Raw genomic sequence first — 26,897 nt, 5'->3', positions numbered from 1 at the left:
AGAACTTTGAAGATACTTTTCTTTTAGCTCTTATTGTGGCAAAGTGTATTAGTGACCTTCAAGCCCTTTCTTGTTTGGGGCTTTCTTCTAGTGGCAACCCCTCTCCTTCTTTCATTACTTAGAGAAAAGATATAGAGGAGTAAGCCCTTCCCAGTTTTGGTGACAGTACCTAATTTAACTACTTTGGTAGGCAATGAAGTGGCTGTCTTAATGTCCAGATTAGACCTATTAAGAGGTTATACATAGTAGTGGGCTTCAAGCCCTCTCTTGTTCTCTGGCTTTGTTCTAGTAGCAACCTCTCTCTTTTCCTTCATTGCTTAGAGAAAAGACTTAGAATTGAAAGCCCTTCCAAGATTTGTGACAGTGCCTAATTTATCTGCTTAGGTAGCTATGGAATAATGGCTGTTTTATGTCCAGTTGGAACTGGACAGACATAAACCTGTAAGATGAAAAATTAAGAATTTATCTGTGGTGTTAGAAGGCCAAGCACTCCTATGTCCAAGATGTCCCTGTGTTTGGTTTTATGCCTAAATCACATATTCCACATATTCCTATGTCCAAGATGGCTAAAGTCTATGCACACAGAGGTGATCCCTGAGTACAGGTATTTTACCCTTTTTGAAGATAATCCTCATGGCTTCCATAATGTAATTGCCTTTATTTCCTTTAAAACATTCTTCTGGAGGACATTGTCTTGCAGCTCAGAGGAGTTATAACTATTTTTGCCTCATTTTTTTTTTTTTTGCAAACGTTCAATTTTAGCATGAGGTGTTAAGCCGTAGTCTTGTTGTTGCGCCGGGGACTCTTTCTCCTGAACCAAATATGATAGTAACCTTGGCTTTCCATCTTATTGTTAGTTGTCAGGATTCCTGCTGTTGAATTTTGGGAGCATGAAGGTACACATTGGTGTATAGGAGCACGCCTTTGTACATGAAGGTAATAATTATCTTTAGTTTTCGACTGTCGGTTTTGGGCTTTCGACTCTGGCACAGGAGTCAACAGTACTCTACGAAATAGAGTACTTTTTCCCCTGTAAGGATCCTCTGACAAGTTTTGCTACATGGACCTTACACCCTGTTGTGGTTCCAGTGTCTGGTGACAGTACTTGCCAGTAAGGATCACTCATGAGGCAGGAATGTTGAGAAGCTTTTTCTCTTCATTAAAAAGCTTTTAGTTCGTGTGGCTCAACTCTGTTACTCTGGCTGCACTAACCCACCATCCTCATTAAATGTGGTAGCCAGCTGACTTTAACAGTAGGTAAGATTCATTCCAAATAATGATAAGTTTCACGATAAAATTAATTTTTTGGATACCAACCTACTCTTAAAGCGGAAACCCACCCAGCCTGTGGAAACCCACCCAGCCTCCCCACATCTTAGTGGGTGGTCATGAAGAAATATGACAGAACGTAAACATTCCAGCTCCATCTGGTGGGAAACAGGTGAATACAAAGACAGTCCTAGCGAGTTAGCTAAGTGTATTTTTTTTTTTTTTTTTAATTCTGATCTCGCCAAGCAGAGCGAAGATAAAGCTAACTTTAACAGTAGGTAAGTTATGTCCTCGTCCTCCTCCATACCATGAGTGTGGTCATGCCCTGGTATTCTTTCAATTTCTTACAGGATTGACACCTTACTTCTGACTCTCCTTGGTATGATGCTGTACCACTCATATGACACAGACGAGATCATGGGTTCGTGTACTTAATCTCTTCTCTTCCATCCATGTTGTTCATGCCCCTACAACTACTGTTGTTTTTGCTCTACAAATGCTTCAGCAGTGGGGTGTTGATCAAGAGATATTGGGTGGAAGTAGGAAACTTTATTCCTTCCTCTTTTCTTTTGGATCTTCCCCTATGTTTTTTTCCATTTCATTCTCATTATAAGGACTGCTATGTGGCAGGTAGTTAGGATTCTCTCTCCCCTGGGTGACCCTTTTGGATTTCTCTTAAGTGTTTCTTCTCTTGTACGAGGAACACTGGCCTATCTTCCTTGAGAACAAATTTCTGGTTGTTGTTGTTAGTGATGATTCTTGTATTTCTGTTTAGCTGATTCCCTAAGTAAGGTTTTAGCTGTGGTGTGCTTCATCCACAAGTTCTATTAAGTTTCTAGAGAGGCCTGAACAGGAGACAGTAAGAAATGAACAGGAAACATGGTTTCTGCTTTCTTGCTTTTTCTTGTCATCTAGTTCCCCTCTGTCCTTTCCATCATCGGTCCCAGTGTGTGGGCTAGCAGGCTGTTTGTGTGTTTGTACATACTTGATGCTTGTTGCCACACAGTTCCAGGCATGGTTCTCAAGTTCATCTACTGCTGTGCACATACACAGTTGCTGTGAGGTCAAAGGTTCACAGTCTACTCCAGTGTTATTGGCCTCTGATTATATTCATGACATCATTAGGTTTGAGCAGTGCAGCCCACAATTCTGAGAGCAGTCCAGGGCAAGCTGGTGTGTTTACTCCCTCTCTGCCAGAGGAGGAGCCTTCTCAGTATGCAAGGGATCATATGGGATCTGGTAATCCTTTGCCTCTAGAGCCATGCAGACAGTAATTGTGGGTAACACACTTGTCATTTGTCTTGATGCTCTACAGGAGAAAAATATGTAATGGGGTTGTTTGCCAAGAGTGCTATGTACAACAGAATTGAGAACACATTGTATCATCCAAGTACTTTGGCCATTGATATGATGTCCCTTACACAAAACATTTTGTATAGTTTTCATGGTTCTGTACATTCTCTTAGTGAAATTTTCCATATGGATGATATGGGATAATATAACCAGTATTAATTTTGTGTCAGCAGCTTAATTGTTTTAAATTGGTTTAAGGGGAATTCAGCACCATCACAAGAATTACTAAAGGAGTAAGGAAGTTTTGCTTACTTCTTTGGTCAATTTACTTTTTAATGGATAAAATCTTGTAATAATTAGCTTTAATGATCAATAATCATTTGTCAGATAACATAGCAGCCAATCAAGACTGACTTGCTCTTAAAAGGCCTAGTTATGGGAGGCAATTCTTGGAACTGTTTTTGTAAAGAACCACTGGGTTTAAGTCTGTGGCACATAAAGTATTGACTTACTTATTTGTTAACATCAGTCCCCAGTAAAGGTCTGTAGAACAAGTTTTCAGTAGCATTGAGTATACCTAAGTGACCTGACATTGATTCATGACCAGATTAAATTGAATTATCAACTTCATCTGCACTGAGTAAATAATCTTTGTGCCATAGGAATTTATTAATCAAAGATGTAATTACAGTAGTTCAGCCTATCTTGGTTCTTTTAACCACTTTTGAACTTTTCTTTGATCAGATCAAGATAATTGTCACTACTCTGAACTGTACTACTCTGGGACATTGTTCTTTCTCTTCCTTTATGTAAAACAGCTCCTCACTCTCACCTCTATCACCCCAAAGATGGGTTTGCTCTTCACCTTACTGACAGATTTATGTGCCTTTTTCTGCCTACCAGTTTCACCTGTCCGAATATATAATTCAGGGCTGATTTCATATTGTCATAAGTTGCCTCATTTATTGCTGACATCTCTAATCGTTGTTCACTATCATATAGTTTACATTAATCCAAAAGCATAAAAGCCACTATAGTATTTAGTAGATCCATGCCCTGCTGTATAAAACTGAAATGTTAAAATTCTGCCACAAACTAATGGATGTCTGTATTAACAGTTCTCCTGAGGTTATACAACCCTTGAAAAGTTGCAAAACTGTGGATTTTCCAGCACCTCGTGCACACTGTCTTGTTTTAAAATGTTTGCATCATTATGAAATGAAGCCACCCTTGCTCTCCCTGTTTACAAAAAGTGTATAGCCGGTGCCTCCAGTTCTCATAGGCAGAATAATTTTTGAGTTTTGGAGCCACATAGTTGAATAAGACACCATTCTACCAAACTATGCTCTGCTACCAGTGTTACACAACTTTATCCACGTCCACCAGTGTCTCAGATTAGTTTGTCTGGCCGCAGCTTCACCTCACTGCTTGTTCTAAGATGTTACTACCCAGTGATGTCTGTCTGTTACCAGTGCAGCATACACTAACATCTGTGTTTTATAGCTGTCCTATATAGGCTGTTTATATACATATTGCTACAAGCATTGGTTTGATTGCAAGTTCTTACCTTGGAAGTTAACACATCTAACTGGGAACCAACACTTTGTGCAAGAAACAAATGCTAGGATAAGTATGATTCAAGGAAATGGAAGGACTCAGGAGAGAAATTCCAGGTCTAAGTTAATTGAATGTATTTACATTAAATCAGAAGATCAATTACAAAGAGCTGCAAACATTGGGCTCTTGACACCTCTCAAGTGAAATGATAGAAGATTAAATAACGAGTGATGCACAGTTAATAATGGGACGTAATTAAAATCAGCTTGAAGGCTTGATTGATGGACATAGGGGGACAGAAGAATACAGATGTTCTACAGTGTTTCACACCCCTTTTGTAATGCAGAAAGGAACACGATCAATGGGCAAGCCAAAGCACAGTCTAATTATTACATAGGAATGCTGGAGGCTCAAGGAGTAACGTCAAGAGATGTTCAGTTAAATTATTCTGTACGTAAATTCAGGGTCTAGCACAGTGCAAGGGGAAAATGAAAAAGAAATGAGATAAGAGTAATAGATAAATGACTGAACACTCTCCACTGCACAATGCCTTTATTTCTTAAGCGAAGCCCCTCGGTTGCAGGATAAAATGGCTCTCAGACGAATGGGACCTTCTGCACGTGGCACTTCAGGTAGCACTCAGATGGTAAGGTGATTGACCAGACAAAGATCGAGCGAGAGCTCAGAGGTCACGCTGGCAGCTTGCTAATGGGTCAGTCCTCTGTCTGCTTCAGCCATGCTGACACTGGTGTCAGCTCTTACTAGCCCCAAGCAATTCAGGTGTCCTGGCTGAGGAGGGTGATTCATGTTTAATCCTGTTGTAGGCCATTCACCTAGGCGCCACAAAGGGGGAAAAAAGAGTGTCTTTGGCCAGTGAAAGTCATAAGCAGGTTAAGTTAAGTGCTTTGAAGAGGCTTAGTGTGAGGGAAAGTACTGATCCTGACTCATTTAATGGGCAAAATTTAATTTACAGGGAGCTACTCCTTAGACGCGCTGTTAAGCATAGAGGGCTGTGAAGAAGTGAATACTTAGGACAGCATTCTTATGCCTAATGGTGTGCAGCCCTTATCCTGGGCTATACATTCATTACAAGGGAGGCATTTGACCACAATTTGTCACTTTAATATCATTTTATTGGATAGTATTGCTAATGTTTGTATTTACATATGATACCTTGATTGCAACCATGTGCATGCGTAACTTGGCGCAACTTTTGTAAATATTGTCTTACTTCTTGGTTCTTTGCTGTTACAGTATGGTTGAATTATGAAAATTCTGTTGATGGTTATGACACTGTACAGTGTCAACTAAGACAAGTGTATACCATCTTCAAAGGAGAAATGTTGCAGAATAAATGCAAAACAAAGAGTCAAGTTCCTAATCCCTTCTCGGCACCAGGGCTTTTCTCAAACTATAAGTAATATGAATGCCTCTGCTCACACACATGCTCGTAGATAGGTTACTGAGGATATTTTTAATAATTTTAATGAGAGATTTCCATCATTACAATAAAGCTATATTGTATTATATATTAGTTATGGGTTTGTGCGAAGAACATTTTATTTTGTAAAATCTGTGTTTATGTCTGGTACCAAGACTAGAGAAGAAGCATTTTTCATTTGGTGGTGGGTATATAGGAAACAACCATTTTGTTTGTATTTTTAGTTATTACATTTCAGTCTTAATTTCAGGCTAGTATTGCGTATGCTGAGCAGATTAATTATCATGGACATCTTGAAAGTGTGTATGTTGAATGGGCAAAATTTGAGGTTGAAGAAAGGAACAATTTTGATGGCGCAAGAAAAATACTGCTGTCTAAAGCACCTCTCTATCATCCAAAGTCTCATCTCATAAAACGTGAGGTATGTCTTTAAAAAAAGTTGGGTTTCATATTATAAATGTGTTACGGTCTTGTTTTATATTATACTAGCTGACCATCCTGGCACTGCCCAAGGAAACTCTGATTGACAACCAATAAACTCTCTCTCTCTCTCTCTCTCTCTCTCTCTCTCTCTCTCTCTCTCTCTCTCTCTCTCTCTCTCTCTCCCCTGTTAAGATAGTTGCTTCAGTTATATTGCCAAGCATTTTTGACATTTTATGTTTTACCCCTTCTCATCCCCATTCCTATTTGGGCTGAACTTGGACTTACAGGGCATATGGAGAGTCACTATTCATCTCAGCGACCTCGAAAACTATGGATTAGACACTAATATGTGTCATTATTTACATTTTATTTTCCACCCCTCTCACCCCCTCCCCTTCCTATTGGGCTGAACTTGGACTTAAAGGACATCAGGAGTGTCACTATTCATCTTAGTGACCTAAAAAACTATGGATTAGACACTAATATCTCATTTTTGACATATTACATGTCACCCCCTTCCCCCCCCTTTGGTGCCAGTGATGTCTTAACCCCCACAGTATTCTTCCAGATAGTAAGTCATATATATATATGTACCAAGTTTGGTTGAAATTGCTCAGTGCATTTCAGAGTTATGCTGGAACATACACACACATACATACATACATACATACATACATACATACATACATACATACATACATACATACATACATACATACATTTTTATATATACAATCATCCCTTGTCTATCGCAGAGGTTAGGTTCTAGAACCCCCCACGATAGGTGAAAATCCGCGAAGTAGCGACCTTATATTTATTTTGTTTACTACATACATATATATTTTAAGGCTTTATAAACCCTCCCACACTTATAAACCTTTCCCACACTGTTATTAACCTTTCCCACAATGTTATAAACACTTCCTATGCACTTAAACACTTTCTGTCCTCTTAAACCTATGTAATAGTTCATGGAACAGAGCATCAACAGTGATAAAAATTCTCGTGTATGTACATGTTACAATGATTTACTAATTTTCAAGCACTAATATTAATGTAAACACATTATGTTATTTCGCTTACAGAATCTATTTAGTATACTACATTATTATTTTGATCTGGTATCATCATAATATGCATAAAAAAACCAGATCATCCCACATTTGTAATGTTTATGTTCTGAGAATCAGCTGACTGAAGCTGCTCACTACTACTGAAAGAATTAGGAAGATAATTTTTTAGTTGCTAAAAGAAACAAATTTATTAATGGAATTATTTTTAATTTTGTACTTAAAAGTTTATTATACAGTAATTCATATTTCATTGAGAGAGAGAGAGAGAGAGAGAGAGAGAGAGAGAGAGAGAGAGAGAGAGAGAGAGAGAGAGAGAGAGAGAGAGAGAGAGAGAGAGAGAGAGAGAACACTGGAGTTTACTATGTATGAAGAAAGTCTCAGTACAGTAGCTTGGGATGAGACTAAGTCTTGACTTGGCAAGCTGGGGATGAGAGAGTATACAGTAACCTTGAGTTGTTTACATATGAAATTCGGATTTTAAATATTTTACGGTGATTAGAGATGAAACATCAACAGTGATAAAATATTCTCTTGTGTACTGTTATACAGTATGTGTGATAATCATAGAGTCAACTACTAAACTTGTAATGGAGCATGGTTCAATAAATCTATATCTACAGTAAAAACAGCTACAGATGTCGGGACAATGGTTTTTTATACGTATATTATGATAATAATAGATCAGTATAGTTTATTCTGTAAGTGAAATAAAGTTTTAATGAAACTTTGCTGCATTTTCATTAAAGATATGCATACAGAGAGAGAGAGAACTTGGGTGTTTATGTACATTGGTAAGCTGTTTTATGATTTTGTGGGATTTTAATTTAGCATTTCATATATTTTTTTTGCTGTTTACATTAATATTAATATTTAAAAATTAGTAAATCTTTTTTTATCATAAAAAATTGTATTTAGTCATGAATATAAAAATTTTAGGCTAGAAAATGCTTATTTTACCACAAAAATAAAAATAATAAATACCACAAAATCCTGATAGCGAAAAATCCGCAATACAAATTTAGATATATTAAGTTAAAAAATCCGTAATGCAGTGAGACTGCGGTGAGTGAACTGCGATATGGCGAGGGGCGATTATATAGATAAAGGCAGTTCCTTGGTTACGATGGGCTTGGCTTATGACGTTCGGAGCTTGTGATGATCTTCAGATATATTCATCATAAATTATTCCCGGGATTACAATGCATGTTCCTGGTTTACGATGATGATGATGCCTATCCGATGGAAGAAATATGGCTCAAAATAGGGCAGAATGTTCAAAATTTGGAGGTTTTTTGATGAAGAACTCAATAAAAATGCAGTTGACGTCATTTAGAAGACACCCAAATGATTAAAAGTAAGGTTTTCTTACGGTGTTTGGTGATATTTCAGGTTACGTCAATTTTCGGCTTACAATGCAGTGTCAGAACAGAACCCCTGTCGTAAACTCAGGACTACCTGTACATGTGTTACTGTCTTATAGTTTTGAATTATAAATGTCGTAAAGTCTTGTTTTATATTATATAGATGTGTTACTGTTTTATACAGTAAACCCCCATATTGGCGGTCTCACGATTCGCGGACTCACGCATTCGCGGGTTTCGCTGTGGAACATATCTACCCATTATTCGCAGAAAATTTGCCCATCCGCTGTATTTTTCACCGAGAAATATTCACTAATTACTGTATTTTCATATAATTTTCATGAATAAATGCACTTTTTGTGATAAAACTATTAAAATACTCAGATATAAGCATTTTTACAGGGTTTTTCTTGTGTTTAAACTATCAAAATGGGCAGTTCTAAGTGTTTTTAGGGGGGTTTTAAGTTTACGCGGATTTTAGGTATTCGCGGGGGGTGTGGTACGCATCCCCACGAGTAAGGGGGGTTCACTGTAAATGTCTTAAATTCTTGTTTTATAAATGTGTTACTATCTAATTGTTCCTCCCTTTTCAGTTTTTATAACCTTTATTCCAATTCTCATTTTGCAGCTTTTTTGTCTAGAACTTCTATATATAGAATCATGTCTTATAGTTCCTCCCTTTATGAACATCCTTTTCAGTGTTTTTTTAATCTTTATTCCAATTCTCATCTTGCAGCTTTTTCGTCTAGAACTTCTTTATGTAGAATCACTCAAGAAGAAACAGACAGAGGGCAAAGCTATCACTGAAGTTATTGAAGAAAATCGCGAGAAGGTAAAGTTATTGTTTTAATGTCATTTGGTGTGATAAAATTCAATCTATGTTTCATCACCCTAGTTGAATTCATGTTTTATATTTTTTCAAGATATTGTGTACATTACTTTGTAAATGTTAGACAGAATTATGTCGTCTGGGTAACTAGCAAGAATGGTTGGTCATCATTTACAATTTTATATAATAATTTTTATCTTTTTTAATAACTATTGTTAATATGGAGGTTCTTATTTCATGAACAAACCCTTAACGGCAAGCCCTACAAAAGCGAGGAAATGTAACTCTTCAAAGTGTTAGGACAATGGAGGAAAGATCAGGGAGGAAGTGGAAAAGCTGGCAACAAGAAATAAACATATACTATGTATAGTACAAGAGGTTATGTATACAGTAAAGTAGCTCATACATACAGTCTTGTCATATGTATACTTTTCTATAACGAATCAAAATGAATTTGATATAAACAAAATTTCACATTTCCATTGATCAGTGAAGTGATTTCAAGATAACATGGACGTGCTGGTAAAATTGGTAAAAGGTTCGAATTGATTGTAGAATCTATTGTGCAATTAGCCTCATTGGTTAAGGTCTTAATGGGCAATAAGAGTGATTCAGAGTGCCCTATTGCGCCTAGTGCCAGTGCAGTGTCGTTGGGGCACCCAATTGCGCCTAGTGTTAGTGATGTGTTGGTGGAGGAGGTGGCTGCCTGTCCCGCCGATTCTCCTAGGCAAAGGTCAATGTCATACTCCCCTAAACTTGGGAGGAGTCAGATTGGTAGCCTAAGGGAGGTTGGTGGGGTCTACCCACAGGTAGTTTCCCCCTCAGTTGAACCTGTTGTTGAATCCCAGGTTGCAGCCAAGAGCCACTGGAAAGGTGTATCCCGGACGTGCATCGTCTTTCATGTAGCTCAGATGATTCTTTTCCCGGACGCCAATGGCATTTTGTGGATGAATCACGCCCTTTGAAAAAGTGCAGGTGATGTGTTGCATTCCCCTCCAGTGCCCATGTAAGAAATTCAAAGAACCTGTTTGCAGTCCTCTCCCATCATGCAGTCACTGGGACAGTCCGGAGTGTTTTCCCTCTGTTCCTCCCTTGGTAGAGAGTTAGAGAGCGGCTTCCAAGTACAGTATCCTGCTTCTCGTAAGCGCTCTTTGTCTAAGGCATCTTCTTTTGAGTGTCCTGATGCACCCAAGGCTCCTCTGGCTCCTGAGCGCCCTGCAGTATCGGAAGCTCCGTTGACTGCCGAACGCCCGGTTTCTTCCAAGTGCCTGAAATCGCCTCAGCGCTCATTGGCTCCTTCTCGTACTGCTGTGTCAGAATGCCTCCCTTCTCTAGAGCGTCACAGAGTGCCTGAGTGCCCGTCTTTGCCCATCTGCTCTTTGATTTATGGATCGCCAACTAAGATGAAGCACCCACTGGCGCCCAAGCTTCCTTTGGCGCCCGAACTTCCATTGGCACCAGAGTGCCCACTCTCTTCCGCTCACCTTGCTTCTGCCGCTGACGCTTTGTCTCCTTCTGTTGTTAATGTTCCTCAAACAGTTGGGCATTCTTCTGTGTCTCGGACTTCCGCTCTTTAGGCTTTACCCACTTCTAGCAAGCAAGCACCCTGCATGGTAGACCCGATTGAGAGCAAGCTCGTTAGTATTTTGAGCCTGTTGAAGAAGGCTCTGTCAACCCCTCAACCTACGGACTTTGCTTTGTCTCCTGCATCCTCGGACAAGGAAGAACAAGTTATTGCTCAAGACGCTCATCCTTCAGCTTATGTATTGCTGCTAAGGTGTCATCTTGCTACCTTCCTGAATTGCTTTTTGCCTGCAGCTCCTTCACCCGCGTCGACTTTTTTTGGGGAGTCACAGTCTTCCGAGTCTTCGAGACTGCCCAACTTAGTGCATTCTTCTTCTGCTAAGAAAGCCTTCGGTGTTTTGAGGGATGGCTAGCGGAGAAGAGGGAACAAGGTAGAGCCATTTTCAGCTTCCCTCCTTCTAGATTGTCTAAGAGGAGACAACTCTCTTATACCACAGAGAAAGCTCCTTCTCTGGGAGTTTCTGCCTCCTCCCCAGGGTACTTCTCCAGGCTGATCGATTCCTCTCATAGATCTGCCTTTGCTTCAGCAAAGATCCTGTTCAGTTCAATGAAGCTCTCACACCTTCTTAAAAACTTGTTTAAGGTGTTTGAAGCATTGAGTTTTCTTGATTGCGCAGTGGGCTCTCTAGCCTGTAAGATTAAGGACTGTTCTACTATTCCTGAAGATAGTGCCTCCCACTTGCTGGGGGTCCTCTCGTGTATCGATAAAGGGATCAGGGATGGTTCCCAGAAATTAGCTTCCCTGTACACAATGGGGTTCTTAAAAAAGAGAGAACTGTGGTGTTCCTACACCTTCAGGGAAGTGAATCCCTCCCAGAAGTCGGCCCTTCTGTTTTCCCCGCTGGATCGTCTTCACCTGTTCCTGCAGGCTACAGTTCTGGGGATTTCTTTGGATCTTCAGAAGAAGAATACGCAAGATCTTCTTGCCCAATCCACTAGGCAACCTAAAGAGGTGCCTGCTAATGCCCCCAGGACAGTCTCCCAGCTGCAGACTCAGCCCTTTCAGGACAACAGACAGAGATCCCTTTATAGATCCAGTTCTTCCAGCAGATTTGTCTCCAGAGCCATTAAGAGATCCTTATCCCGTTCTGCCTCGTGCAAGTGAGAATTTCATCCTCCGAACTTGTGTAGGAGCCAGGCTCCTTCTCTTCTGGGAGGAGAGAGAGGGGGGCAGAGCACCTGGATTGTCAGCGTTCTAAGGGAAGGCTATTCTATTCCATTCAAAGAAAAGCCACCTTTAAGCAGCTCTCCAATAACATTGTCACCTCACTCCAAAGGTTCGAAGAAGTCTTTGGGCGTCTCAGAAGTGATGTCCCTCCTCAAGAAGGGGGCGATAAAATTAGTAGAAAATATGGGCTCCCCGGGGTTCTACAATCGCCTTTTTACAGCTTCAGGGGGCTGGAGGCCCATCCTGGACGTCAGCACATTGAATGTCTTCATTCAAAAGACTGAGTTCAAGATGGAGACAAATCAAACCGTCATGTCATTCGCCAGGGAGACTAGATGGCATCAATAGACATGCAGGATGTGTACTTCCACGTCCCATTATACATCAGTAATCGAGGAAGTTTCTAAGGTTTGTGTTTGGGAACAAAGTGTTCCAGTTCCGTGCTCTGTGTTTCAGCTTATCGACGGCGCCTCAAATTTTTACCAGTGTGCTTGCTCCCTTAGCGAAATGGCTCCATCTGGTGGGAATCAAGATCTCCCTTTACTTGGACGATTGGCTACTTCAGGCCCTATTGAAAGAGAAATGTTCGGAGGACCTTCAAAAGACTCCTCTCCTAGCCCAGGAGCTGGGATTGATGATCAATGTTCAGAAGTCTCAGTTGATTCCGTCACAACGGATTCTTTATTTAGGGAGGATAACAGACTCTCAGAGTTTTCAGTTTTTCGCTCACTGAAGAGAATAGAGTCTTTCCTCAAGATAGTTCACAGATTTCTTCTTCTGGACCAATGCTCCGCCAACGAATGGATGAGTCTTTTCGGAACGTTATCGTCCATAGAACAATTCGTACTCCTGGGCAGACTTCATGTAATACTGCTCCAATTCTTCTTAAGAATCAGCTGGAACAGGAAAAAATACCCGGACTCTTTCATGTTCCGAGTGACTCCAGAGATGAAAGAGGATCTGCGTTGGTGGAGTTTAGAAGGAAGGTTGTTGCAAGGGAAATCTCCCCTTCTGTTGAACCCCAACCTAGACTTCTCAGATGCGTCGAACCTAGGTTAGAGAGTTCTGTAATGAGAAGGAAATTTCAGGAACATATATGTTAAGGAGTTTAAGGCAGTTCATCTGGGGTTACGGTTTTTCAAAGAAGTGTGCAACAAGACAATCACAGTGCACTCTGACAGTACAACTGCCCTGGCATATATCAAAAATCAAGGGGGGGGACACTCTTTCTCCCTTTGCAAGATTGCAAGGGATCTTCTGCTCTTGGCAGAGCATTTTCAAGCCAAGCTTCTTACGTGCTTCATTCAAGGGAAGCTCGGTGCTGTCGCTGGAAACAAGTGTTACCCACGGAGTGGACTCTGGATCCTCAGGTTTGCTTGGATCTTTGGAAGTTATGGGGGACTCTGGTCATAGACTTGTTCGCAACTTCCAGAAACCGTCTCCCCCTGTTTTGCTCCCCAGTTCTGGATCCTTTAGCATGGGCAACTGATGCCATGCTTCAGGACTGGTCAAAGAGTCACCTTTATGCCTTTCCCCCTTTCAGCATGATAAGACAGGTGATCAACAAATTCCAGACTCACCAAAATTTGTCAGTGATCCTTGTGGCCCCTTTTGGCCAACAAAGGAATGGTTCCCGGATCTTCTTGACCTCCTCGCAGACTTTCCAAGGGTGCTACCTCAAAAACCTCATCTGCTAAAACAACCCCACTTCTAGCGCTTTCATCAGGGGTTATCTACTCTGGCCCTGGCAGGATACAGACTATCAGGAAACTTTTTAGAAAGAAGGGGTTTTCAAGATCGGCTTCACAAGCTATTGCCAAATACAGGTGACAGTCCTCTGATCGAGTATATCAGGCTAAGTGGACAGTTTTTAGAGAATGGTGCAGAAAGCGCAGTGTCATCTTCCCAGACATCTGTAGCTGTAATAGCAGACTTTCTGCTATATCTTAAGACCGACAGAAACCTGTCATCCTCGACGATCAATGGTTATAGGCCCAAGTTAAGCTCTGTCTTCAGACACGGGAGTGGACCTTTCCTCTAATCAGTATTTATCTGATCTAATTAGGTCATTTGACACCACGAGACAGAAAGAGGTAGCAGTAGTGCCATGGTCCTTAAATGGTTGTCTGGACCCCGATTTGAGCCTATGCATTCGGTTTCCCCAAGAGATCTAACAAGAAAGACCCTCTTTCTAGTCGCTTTAGTGAACGCAAAACAAATCAGTGAGGTCCATGCAATAGACAAAAGTGTTTTTTTTCCCAAGGGAATGCTGTCTGTTCCTTCTCTTTGGGATTTCTAGCCAAGAACAAGTCCAGTTCCAATTTGTGGCCTCGTTCCTTTGCAATTAAAAGTTTGTCTGAGATTGTAGTTCCAAATGAGGAAGAGTGAGTAATGTGTCCTGTGAGAGCTCTAAGGTTTTATCTTCACAGAACAGAAGATTCATGGTCCTTCAAATGCCTTATGGTGTTTTGTTAAGAATCCTTCTCAGCCACTTTCAAAGAATGCCCTGGCGTTCTTCCTTAGAGACCTCATCTCGGAAGCCCATTCTTCTGTTAAGATGAGCTTTTTCCATTGTGCAAAGTGAGAGCTCATGAAATTAGTGGTAGTCACTTCAATGCGGTTCAGGCGTAATTTGTCTCTCTCCTTTATATTGCAAGCGACTTTTTGGAAATGTAAGTTGGTCTTTGCAGCACATTATTTGAAGGAAATTGAGACAGTGTATGATAATTGCAGTATATACTTTGGGTCCATTTTCAGTGGCTGGCATGGCGTTAGGGGAAGAAGCGTAGGAAGCAATCCCTCCTTCCTTTCTTCGCCTTGATTTGAGGAGCCTGGGGGTACAGTGTACTGGAGTGCCCTCCAGTCCTTTGTGGTTGGGCAGTGGTTTTTAACTTTTTGTGGTATTAGATGACGTTTATTTCATTGTCGTTTTTTTCTGTACTGTGCCCTGGGCAGGGGCAACAATGTTACCTTTGTCAGCAATTGGAATCATTCTTGCTACAAGGTACCCGCTAATATAGTAGGCAAGCCTCGGTTATACCGCCACGCCACTATACGATAAGGAGGGCGCCAATAGAGGCAGTACCTTCCTGCAGTAGCTCCTTTATCAAGTAAGGAAATAACAGGCATTTTTTAATTTTAGCAGTCCTTTCTGTTCTCAAATTCGTTACCAAAACTAATGTTTTGGGGTAAATTTGTTCATGCATCCCACCTCCTGTTAATATGGGAGTCAGCAATGTAATTACTTGGTAAGTTACTAATATAAAAATGACATTTTTATGATAAAATAAAGTTTTATATATACTTACCAAGTAATTATGTGATTGGAGCCCTCCCTCCTCCCCTCTCATGAGCATTATGACACAAACAAATTGAATACTTTTGCTAGTTGTTCCCTGAAAGTGGGTGGGGTTAGTCACGTAGCCAAACAAAATAGCACGACCCACGAATTTCAAAATTTTTAGCTGCCAGTTGATAGAAACTAGCAGTGCAATTACTTGGTAAGATATATAAAACTTTATTTTATCATAAAAATATCATCTTTCCCCACTACACCTGCTTAGAAGTTACCTGTTATTAATTCTGCAGGCACTTCAGCAAGGATGTACAGCTTGTGTTTGCAGAAGTCCTTCTGAAATACGTATGGGCTAGTTGTGGAAATTTTACTTGGTGTGATTACACAACTTGAGTTGAAAACCTAATTAAAATACTGTAAACTTCAGTGGAAAGCTATTTTATGAAAATTATTTATATTAAATTACCGTGCACAGTGATTTAGAAAAGTTAAGGAATGGGGACAAAATGGAAAAAAGGTAACCCAGAACAGTCCAAGAATCTTGAAAAAAAATGGAGTATTTTGTGCTAATGTACTCAAAGGCTGTGTAAAAGTTTTGGGTTTATGATGACAGATTTCAGCCATATCTACTGAATCATGGTTCTTAAGTCTTCTATGACTAGCCATAAGGTTTTTTTTTTAATCTATGCTACTTTTGGATGTTGATTTGTAAATATTTAGTTAGACCACTGAATCATATTTCTTGACCCATAGTGCTTATCCAAAAGATTTTTTTTTAAATGAGAGGTTAAAAATCATAGCAAGTTGAAGAAGTTGAATGGCTAAGAATGAAGAGATTAAAGCAAACTCATGTAAAGTAAAGAGTAAAAGCAATACAGCTGGAGCTAAAGGTTCACTGCAGAACAGCCTCAGTGCCATCTACAAGGCATACCTTCTTGAGGGAATTGTACATTAGAAAGTGGGCAGAAACGTGAAATTTCAGTTGGCTTTGCTGTACTCTGTGCAGATTAGGTACTCATTATCTTCCTTTTTATTTAAGATCTTTGCTTGAGAGCATGGAATTACTGTACATGATGAAAGATGATAATAAATTTACTGCTTGCTAGTCCCCCTAGGGGGCTAGTGCTGTCAGTGCACCTCATTCGGTGCACTGTAGGCATTACTTAAGGTTCAGCTTTGCTCATTGGTTTGTTCCGACACGATATACAAACTGTCAGTCCTTTACATTAGGAATTACTTTCAACGTAGGCTGGAAACGGCCGTTAAACTCTTGAGCAAGGTGGTTAGGCTGTAACTACTGCCAGTAGGTGGGAATACCCACCTGCCCGGATGTAAACATTCCAGTGCTTTCGGCCGTCATGCGTTGCAGACGTGGTTTCAGATCTCTCTGCCTGACTGTCGTTAAGCTCCTTATTATCCCGGTGGGATCTTTCTGTATTTTTGTGTATACAGTATATTACGTGTGTTTGATATTTATTAATACAAACCCACGATTTGTGATAACCTTACATAAGCCTTTGTTCCCCTGCCAAGGGCGTATGTAGAGAAGCATAACTGAGTGGTAATGCTTCTCCTCTAGTAGCCCTTTATTTAGATACTGAAGGCGTTCCCCTGTACATTTGGAGATATTAGATTGGGACGTAATATCTTCGCTCCCCTACAGTGATCGGGATGTAAGAATTCGCTTACCATCTTGGGCTTCCACCCTCCATGTACAAGGGGCATGATTACTTCCTCCCTACTTGTGCTGAGTGTTGTTTTTGCTGCCTGTGCTTAGAGTTGCCGGGGGGGGGAGGTTGTGGGCGTCATCGGTATACGCTCTGCTTCCTCAGTGCCCTTGGTGGCCTCCCCTCCGTCCTTACCTCTCCCTGTAGATATCTCTCCTTTGCCCCCTTCGCTCGCTCGTCGGTCGAAGACTGCGAGGATGGGGGGGGGCCATGGGCGGTCGGGCGACCTCTTCTAGGGGCCTCCTCTCGCTGCATAGGGCAGTTCCCCTCGTAGCGAGAGGAGTCTCCCTCTACTAATCATCTTTGCTTTATCTTTCAGGTTGACAGTGAGCATCGCAGGCACAGCAGTAGTTGGCGGGATATCTCAGGGGATATCTTGCATGATGGAGTCCCAACGTTCATTCATTGTTGCTTCAGGACCAACCACAGTACCTGGTTGGAATGACAGTTCTACGTCGGGATCGTTCCGACTCTGTTCCCGCCGATGTGGGTCGATCGCTGTCATTGCTGGCCTTCATGTATGCCGTGGCACTGCCTCTGGCATATCTGTGGTCCATCTGCTCATGCTATTTCCTATGTTATGCTCTTGTTAACTCGACGACAGTCTCTGGGCGGCTCTTCCTGGTCTCCTGCCACAGCCGCCCTGATCATTCCTGTCGCTGCTGGTGACTTTCATGTGACGTTCCTGGCTGTTGCTGTAGCTCCTGCCTTCTGAACCGCTTCCACAGCTCCTGCATCGGCTGTCCTGATTGTGCCTGCTGCTTCTCCCGGTGGTCGCGCTGGGGCCCTCTTCCGTTGTGTTCCTGCCTAGCTGCCCTGGAGGTTACGATGTCCGCCATCTTGTAGAAGTTGGAGTGAAGGTGAAGGAAGTCGCCCTGTGGAAGCAACGTTCCTGGCCGTTGCGGTAGCTCCTGCCTTCCGAACCGCTGATGTAGCTCCTGCATCGGCTGTCCTGATCACGCCTGCTCCTTCTCCTGGTGGTCGTGCCTGGGGCCGCTTCTGTTGTGTTCCTGCCTAGCTGCCATGGAGGTTACGATGTCCGCCATCCTGTAGAAGTTGTCGGAGTGAAGGTGAAGGAAGTTGCCCTGTGGAAGCAACGTTCCTGGCCGTTGCGGTAGCTCCTGCCTTCCGAACCACTGCTGTATTTTCCTGCATCAGCTGTCCTGATCATGCCTGGTCCTTCTCTTGGTGGTGGTGTCCTGGTCCGCTTCCGTTGTGTTCCTGCCTGACTGCCCTGGAACCTTTTTTCCTTGGCCTTGTGGTGGCTGCTCAACAAGTTGTGTTTTCTTACGGGCTCCTTCAAGAGGACTAGTAGCATCTCGCCTAAGGTGTTGGCTCTGGAAGTGAGAAGATACCAAGAGTGACTGGCCTCTTTTCCTCCTCCTTCCCCGTCCTTTTACTTCTTCCTCTTCGGGATGAGAATAGGACTCTAAGCAATACTTGCTGGACCTGGCGCTGATGCGGTAAGACTACACATCAATTACCTGTTCTATTTTTCTCCTAGAATCATAGGAGCAATTCCACTCCTTCCTCTAGCAAGGGGAGGAAGGAGAGACTGGCAATAAGGGAAACCCTATCTCAGCTTTTCCTTACTGCTTCTGACTAAGAATCTTCCAGCCTATTTCATATGAGTTACGTTTCCTCACTCATGTGAAAAGGTCCAGTAGCTGACATTTGATCTTGCAGTTCCTACACGCTGATCAATATGTCAGAGGCTCTGGTACTCCTCCTCGCTCGTTCGACCAGGAAGAGTAGCCCAGGTGTGCAGAACTCCAGTCAGTTCAGGAGACTCACTCAGATTCCTCCCTCCAACCAGTGAGTCTTCCTAACGTCAAGGACCGACGGTTTGTATATCGTGTCGAAACAAATCATAATTTTTGAAAGTAAACTGTATTTTTCCCAACTGTACAAACCTGAGGTCCTTTACATTACATATCATGCCCACCTCATGCCACCCCTCAATCTGAACCTGGACTGAAAGGCAAAGTGGAATGTTTACGTCTGGACGGGTGGGTATTCCCGCCTACCTGGTGGTAGTTACTGCCTAACCACCTTGCTTGAGTTTAACAGCTGTTTGCAGCCTACGCTGAAAGTAATTCCTAATGTAAAGGACCTCAGGTTTGTATAGTTAGGAAAAATACAATTTACTTTAAAAAATTTTGATTTTTGATGGAATAACTGGATTTCAGTGAAGCATTATCGCTTTTCTTGAGTAGCCTTCAAGCTTTGATAGCTTTCAGGATCAGTTTTCTAGTTTTTGTTATTATTCCGGCTGATTCAAGTGTAGTTTTCGCTACTGTAGCGAAGGTTGCAAAAACAGATTGATAAAATCTTCATATGACTTGTATAATTTGCAGTAAGTGCAAGGGTGCATTAATGTAGTGAGGAGAGAACTTGGGCTGAATGTAATGATTGTACAAGTGCCTGGTGCCAGCTCTTGAGTGCCTGGCACCAGCTCCCGAGTGCCCGGCGCCAAGTGAGCTTAACCCTTACAGTCCTGGCTAAATATATGTATTAAGCACACTCCTAGACCGGGCTAAATTTAAGGATGGCCAATTTAAAAAAAAACTTACCAATGGAAAGAGGAGTATATGCAGGTGCACAAGATATAAGATAAAATTCTAAAAAATTTTCTCTATCTTCCAGGGGAAGTTGAAAGTGAATATTTTCTAAAGACAGTCATGAAAATATGCTAATTTTACCAAGTTATGAGTGTTTTTCTAATATTTGTAAGATTTTATTTTGTAAAATTATAAATACAGCTCACACAGTATCATAACAAGATAAGAACCAAAAGCAGTAACAAGTTCTGAGTATATTTATTGTAAAATATTTACAAGATGTCATTGGATGGGAATTTAAGACAACATTCCGTATGACATCTCAGGGCAAACTGATCCCTCTCTGCTGTACCAGCTAGCTATTAGAGTTGGGGTAAGAGTTGCCATGATTCAATTATGGCCCATGGAAGTGATCTGAGCACTTTTCCTGCAAAATTTGTTCAAATTTTATGGTGCAAAATCTTTAACATATATATGTATATTTCCTTGACTCCACCGCAAAGCCGTATGTAAACATGTATGGATGTTACCCGTCCACAAGGGGTTGAGTGGAAGGTACTTAAATCTCACCTAGACAAGTTGGTGATAGGAAGAAGAATGGGGCCATAGTGCTGAGAAAAGTACTTTTCTTAGCCTAAAATCTATACTTAAGCCTAGGTTAGAAGATAACCCTGCTATTCCTTCTTCCCCCCTTCCTGCTTTTTCTCCTGCTACTAGCCCTCCTACTTGTAATCCACTTATTCCCATGCCTGGCTCCCTTGCTTCTGACCCTTGCCATTGCCAGTCTCGAGTCTAAGTTTAACAAGAAATTTAACCTAGTAGTGACTACAGTGAAGTGGAGGAGGTGGCTACTTGTTCCGTCAGTTCTCCTAGATGAAGGTCACTGTCCTGCTCCCCTGAATCTAGGAGAAGACATACCAGAAGTCCAGTGTAGGCTGATGGGGTTGGCCCACGGGTAGTTGCCCCCTCAGTTGAACCTGTTACACGTTCCCAGGTATTGGCAGACAGCCACTGGAAAGAAGTCTTGACAGGAGACAGTGTTATGCAAGTGGAGGAGGTGGCTTCTTGTCCTGCCGGTTCTCTTAGATGAAGGTCTCTTTCCTGCTCCTCTGAACCTAGGAGAAGACATGCCGTAAGTCCAAGGGAGGCCAGTGGGGTTTGCCCACAGGTAGCTGCCCCTCAGTAGAACCTGTTGCGTGTGTATCTCAGGTTTCGACAAACAGCCGCTGGAAAGGTGTCTTGGATGTGCACCAGTTATCGTCCGCCTCTCAGGACTTCAGCGCAGACTGGAAGCACTGCAAGCGCTTTCTAGATTCATCTCGTCCAGTAAAAAGGCACACAGACGATGCTGGCAGCTCTTCTGCGCTGCCCAGTTAGCGATTTAAGGAGTCGGGTCGCAGCACTCAACCTTTCGCAGCGCACGGGACAGTCCAGAGTATTTCTCTCCTGGGCGTCCCTCTGTTGGGTGGCAGTATTTGGCTCCCAAGCAGCCAAAGATCCCTCTCAGGTGCCCGTTGTCTTTGTCCAAGCGCCCGACACCAGCTCCTGAGCGCCCACCGCCAGTTTTCAAGCGCCCTGCGCCAGCTCCCAAGCGCCTGGTGCCAACTCTTCAGTACCAGTTTCTTGCTCGGAGCACCAAGCACCCATTTCCAACCCCTGGTCTCCAAGCCTATGCAGCTCTCCTTAATATTTGCTGGCAAGCTTTCTTACCCTTTTTTGGCTCCAGCCAGCCCCAGTCTAGCCTACTTCATCCTTCCTGATGAGGAGCCATCCAGATGACAGACCTCGGCTCCCCACAATGGTGCTTTCCTAGTCTTCTAGGAAGGCACTCAAAGAAATTGGTTTTCTGCTAAGAGGGAGCTAGGTAAGGCTTTGCCTTTCCTCCCTTGCACTTAATCCTCCCTTGCACTTAATCCATAGAAGGTATGTTTCCTATGCCACTGGGGAAGCTCCTTCTTCTTGGCACTTGGCGTTTTCTTCGGTGAAAATTATGTTTTTCATCAGCAGAACTTGACCACCTTGTCAAAGACCTCTTTAAGTTGTTTGAAGTTTTCAGTTTCTTGGACTGGATGGTGGGAGCACTAGCCAAGAAGACTGAAGTGATATAGTTGGAGGCTTCACCTCGGACTGGCTATGAGTCCTATCTCGTGCAGACAAGACCATCAGGATGGATCTCTTGAACTTGAGGCTCTTTTCTCTTTGGGAGTTTTGAAGAAAAGAGATTTATGGTGCTCCCTTTCCACTAAAGGAGTCACTCAGGCCCAGAAGTCAGACCTCCAATAGAAGTCGACTTAGGATCTTCTGGAACATTCTTCCAAACACCCCAAGGATTTGTCTGCGGTTGTTCTTAAGATGGTCTCTCCAGCAACATCCCTTGGGAGTAAGACCAAGTCCAGGCTAGGACCCACTCTGGTGTCTGCTTCTGGGCCAGAACTATCAAGGGGAGCTCAAGTCTTTGCCCAAGAAATGAGGAAGAAGTCCTCCGTGCACAAGTGGGAGCAAGTCTTCTCGAGTTTTGGGAGAAGTGGAGTATCAGAGGGGCAGAACAGTGGGTTGTCAAGGTTCTGAGGGAGGGCTACTCCATTCTGTTCATGGAGAGCCCCGCTTTAATCCCTTCTCCCATCGTTTTGACGGCCTACTGAAGAGGCTTGGAAAAACATTTGCCTCTTTTGGAGGTCTTTCTCCTTCAAAAAGAGAGCTGTAGAAGAAGTCGAGGACATGGACTCAGAGAGCTTCTTCTACCATCTATTTGTGGAACCCAAACCATCGGGGTTTGGAGATTAGCCCTCAGCGTAAGTGCCCTCAATTTCTTCGTCTGGAAGACAAAGTTCAAGATGGAGACGAACCAGTCAGTCCTGTCTTCCATTCACCAGGGTGATTGGATGATAACCTTTGATATGCAGGACGCATGCTTCCTCTTCCTCATCCATCCAGACTCCAGACAGTATCTAAGGTTCGTCTTCCAGCACACTCTCAGGCGCCCCACATCAGCATCTAACTGCCTGTCTCCTCTTGGAGCACCCAGCACCACCCGAGCGCCCAGCACCAGCTAAATCTTCCAGTTTCAGGCTCTTTGCTTTGTCCTCTCTACGGCAACTCAAGTGTTCACTCGAGTCCTTGCTCCTTTTAATTTAATAGGCATAAATGTCAGTCTATATCTGGACAACTTGCCTCTTCTTTCCCCTTTGAGGGAAAAGTGCACAAAGGACTTGAACATCTCTCACAGGAACTGGGAATTATCATCTATCTTCAGAAGTCCTGGTTGGCTCCGCCGCAAGAGTTCCTCTATTTGGAGATGAGGCTCAACTCTTGGACTTTTCAGCCTTTTCCATCTGCCAAGAGAATTGCCAGCTGCCTACCAGAGGCAGTATTCATCTGCAGTAGCTCTCTTACCAAATAAGGAAACAACAAGCATTGTTTCAATGCTAGCCAATTTTCTATTTCAAAGTCATTACCATACCTTGATGTTTTAGAATGGAATATGTCCATGTATCCCACTCCCATTCAGTGTGGGATTCAGCTATGTAATTACTTGGTAAGTTACATGAAAATAACATTTTCATAATTAATTTCATATATACTTACCAAGTAATTACAGAATCGAAGCCCGCCCTCCTCCCCTCTCATGGACATACGGGCACAAACAGAATGAGGTTTTCTGCTAAGTCATTTCCAGTACTCCCATTAGTGGGTGGAGCTTGTCACCTACACTAAGCTATTGAAGTGCTACCACCATTTTTTTAAATAAAGACTTCCGTGCAATTTAGAAACTATAGCCATGTAATTACTTTGTAAGTATATATAAAACCTAATTTTATTATGAAAATGTCTTTTTAAAACTTCAAGTACTGTATTGGTTTGTCTTTGTGCACATTGTCATTTTTCTGTCAAGTCATATTTTGTGTTATGATGTCTTTAAAGATATTTTATTGCTCTTTGTATAATTAACTGAAAATGAATTACAAAACAGTTTTTCTGTTGTAGGTTTTGCAGTGCGAAATTCCTCGGGCAGTTTACCGTGAGGCTATTAAGATGTTACCCGATCAGCGGCTGTATTTAGATCTATATCAAGTAGCTGATAAGTTCCCTTTTGCTCATGATCTTCGAGAAGAGATATACAAGTAAGCCTAGCTGTTTTTGTGCATTTCCTTTAGGTTTCATGTCCAAACAAATACTTTAGAAGAATTGTATCTATTTATTCATTTAGTAATGATTTTAATTAGCCAGATTTTAAAGATGCAAAACTGGGTTTGATCATTGTTTAGAAATTTATCTTCCCTTGGGTTATAGTATGGTTATTCTTTAACTGATTTCTCCATGTGCTATATAGGTAAACTTTCATGTTACATTATTGTTAATTGTCTGTTCAGGCAAACTGTAATATTACATAGGCTTCTTAGTGAAGCCTTTACAGTATTTATAGCTTAGTTTTTTATTTTAATATTTTGCTACATTTTGAGAACTGTTATTGTTGGTTATACAGTATTTTGTATAAGTCTTTTTACTGAGTTCTGAATTCACAATAAAACAAGTAAAAAATGTGCCGAAGTTTCTTCGGTGCAATTGAATTCTCTGTACAGCCGCTACAGCGTATAATCAAGGCCACTGAAAATAAATCTGTCTTTCAGAGGTCTTGGTATAATACTGTATGAGCTGTGTGCCATAAAACTTGAACCATGGCCCGGTGGTGACCTATCCTATATCGTTGCCAGAAGCACGATTATAGCTAACTGTAACCTTAAATAAAATAAAAACTACTGAGGCTAGAGGGCTGCAATTGGTATGTTTGATGATTGGAGGGTGGATGATCAACATACCAGTTTGCAGCCCTCTAGCCTCAGTAGTTTTCAAGATCTGAGAGTGGACAGAAAAAGTGCAGACAGAAAAAAACTGCAGACAGACAGACAAAGCCAGCACAATTGTTTTCTTTTACAGAAAACTGAAACTAGTTTTATTAGGAATGTTACTTTTGCATATTGAGGTACTTATTTGAATTGAATTATTCCAGATATTACTTAAATAAGTGACTTAATTTACAATTTTCAGAGATCTGGTTAAAGATTTCCCCAATTCTGAAAGTGTATGGAAGCTTAAAGCACAGAGGGTCGTTATGGGTATTGAGTCTGATGACTCTGCAAAGGAAGGAGTTGACTCTGCAAAGGAAGGAGTTGACTCTGCAAAGGAAGGAGTTGACTGTGAGAAGTCTGAAGAGACTGAAGATGAAGATGATTCAGATTCTGATGACAGTGAAATTGAATCCTTTATGAAGAGTCCAGTGATAGCAGTGGACAAGGTTTGTAAAGAGAAAATTTTTCTGTTAATTCATGTTTGTGAAATGAATGTTTAATATAATATTGGTAGGCTTTAAGTAATTGTGTTGATGGTTGGGTTTAGGTTTATAAAAAGACAACTTTTGATAAATGTTCTGTTACATTGGCTAGGAAAATAAATGCTTTATATTTAAAAATTTCATGCCTAATAATGGTAGTATTTATAAACTTTTAACATAAAATGATATTATGGTAGGGAATAGTATGTCTTATATGTGGGAATAATACGTATATCTTATATGTGCTTCAAAACTAGTAACGATGAATAAGGAGGGAGCACTGTTGATTTTTTTTATAATCATCTGCTCACTTTTCTTTAGGGTCTTAATTATTTAAATCCTTTGTATTAAAAAGACCACATAAACCTTTCACCATGATCCCTCTGGCAATGAATAGAGGTGTTAATGGAGATGTACTGCCTTGCCTTTGTTGCAGATCTTGCCAATTAGCTTTCTTCTGTAAATTTAAATTTTGGTGGATTTCCTAATTTTTTAAACATTTCTTTTTGGGTATTTTGTGAAGGCTTACATTTTCTGAATTCACATACACTGTACCTTGAATACATAGAGGAGATTTTGTATGCATAAATCTTTTTACAGTACTGTTAAATATAAAACCTTAATAATAATGGGAGAGAATATAGTATACAAGTAATCTCCTATATCCATATCAACACTTAAGGGAGGGGCTAAATACCGTATATATTCAACGCACTCCCAGACTGTGCAAATTTTAAGTTTGGCCAATTTAAGAAAAAAATCAATGGAAAGAGGAAGATATGCAAATTCACATGGTGTAAGGAAAAATTTCTAAAAGTTTTCTCTACCTTCCACGGGAAGTTGAAAGTGACTATTTACAACTCTGTGTGCGGCCTCTTTTAGAAGACACTTGTAAAAATATGTTAATTTTACCAAGTTATACATGTTTTTTCTAATAATTTATTTTATTATATAAAATTATAATTACAGCTCACACAATATCGTAACAGATAAGAACTAAATCAGTAACAAATTCTGGGAATATTTGTTGTAAAATATTTATGAGGTTTACTGAGATGGGGAGATGCAGTAACTTTTTGTGAGGTATACAGTTTTTTCTAATATTTCTTTCTTTGCAAAATTGCAATTATAGCTGACATACTATCATAAAAGATAAGAACTAAAACCAACAGCAATCCCTGGGCATGTTTATGAGCAAATAAATAAAAAGACATCATGGGATAAAGACAGGCCATACATTCCCCCATCAAGTCTCAAGGCACACTAATCCTCCTCTGTCTTGTGTTGAGCTACTACAGTTGCCATAAGTCATTATCTACCATTGAATTGTATGAACATCTTCCAACTAAATTCATCCTAATCATATGGCACGTAATATTAATACTCATGTGAGTTAGCCCCTCCATCACTTACAACCTATTATAGATACTCATGTGATTATGCCTGTCCATTAAGGGTTAATACATCCAAGGCTCTGCTGGATAATGGAAATTTCCGGATATGGTATAAAACGGCAACTTCTTACCTTTACTTCCCCTACCTTGTCAATACTGTACTGGATATCTGCATACATTAAATATGCTGACAAACAGCAAACAGCACACTTTAGTCTGCTTATAAACAACACAGAATACACTCCACATTACTTTACAAAAAATAAAAACTAAACTGTATGGTATACTTTATATAAATTGTATAAAAAAATTAACATTGAAACTAACTAACTCTCTCTCTCTCTCCTATGAGATATGCTAAAACTGCTTATATGGGTCAGACCTGAAAATCTTTTTTTATTTTTTTATCATGAAGAATAACCCAGAGAGAGAGAGAGAGAGAGCAGTAAATCCACAGCAACATGATACATACATGTACATATAGTACACATACACATGTACATATGCACATGCTGATTTTATATGGAACATTTTGATGCCTCCACATCAAAAATTTAATAAACATTTCAATCAAATCTGTGTGTGTGTGTGTT

The 26,897-nt window shown here is 41.1% G+C and overlaps 1 protein-coding gene across 1 annotated transcript in view; it reads left to right on the top strand.

The window, feature by feature from the left end:
- The window catches only part of LOC136838839 (U3 small nucleolar RNA-associated protein 6 homolog), a 183,268-nt gene that overhangs the window by 24,098 nt on the left and 132,273 nt on the right, over positions 1 to 26,897 (top strand). The window contains exons 4-7 of the mRNA XM_067104476.1: positions 5,811 to 5,981; positions 9,154 to 9,249; positions 23,566 to 23,702; positions 24,628 to 24,874. Of these exons, the coding sequence (XP_066960577.1) occupies positions 5,811 to 5,981; positions 9,154 to 9,249; positions 23,566 to 23,702; positions 24,628 to 24,874 (651 nt within the window). The remainder of the gene's footprint in view (positions 1 to 5,810; positions 5,982 to 9,153; positions 9,250 to 23,565; positions 23,703 to 24,627; positions 24,875 to 26,897) is intronic.

This window comes from Macrobrachium rosenbergii, chromosome 5, assembly GCF_040412425.1.
Source record: "Macrobrachium rosenbergii isolate ZJJX-2024 chromosome 5, ASM4041242v1, whole genome shotgun sequence".
Lineage (NCBI taxonomy): Eukaryota > Metazoa > Arthropoda > Malacostraca > Decapoda > Palaemonidae > Macrobrachium > Macrobrachium rosenbergii.
This window is presented reverse-complemented; position numbering and strand designations above follow the sequence as displayed.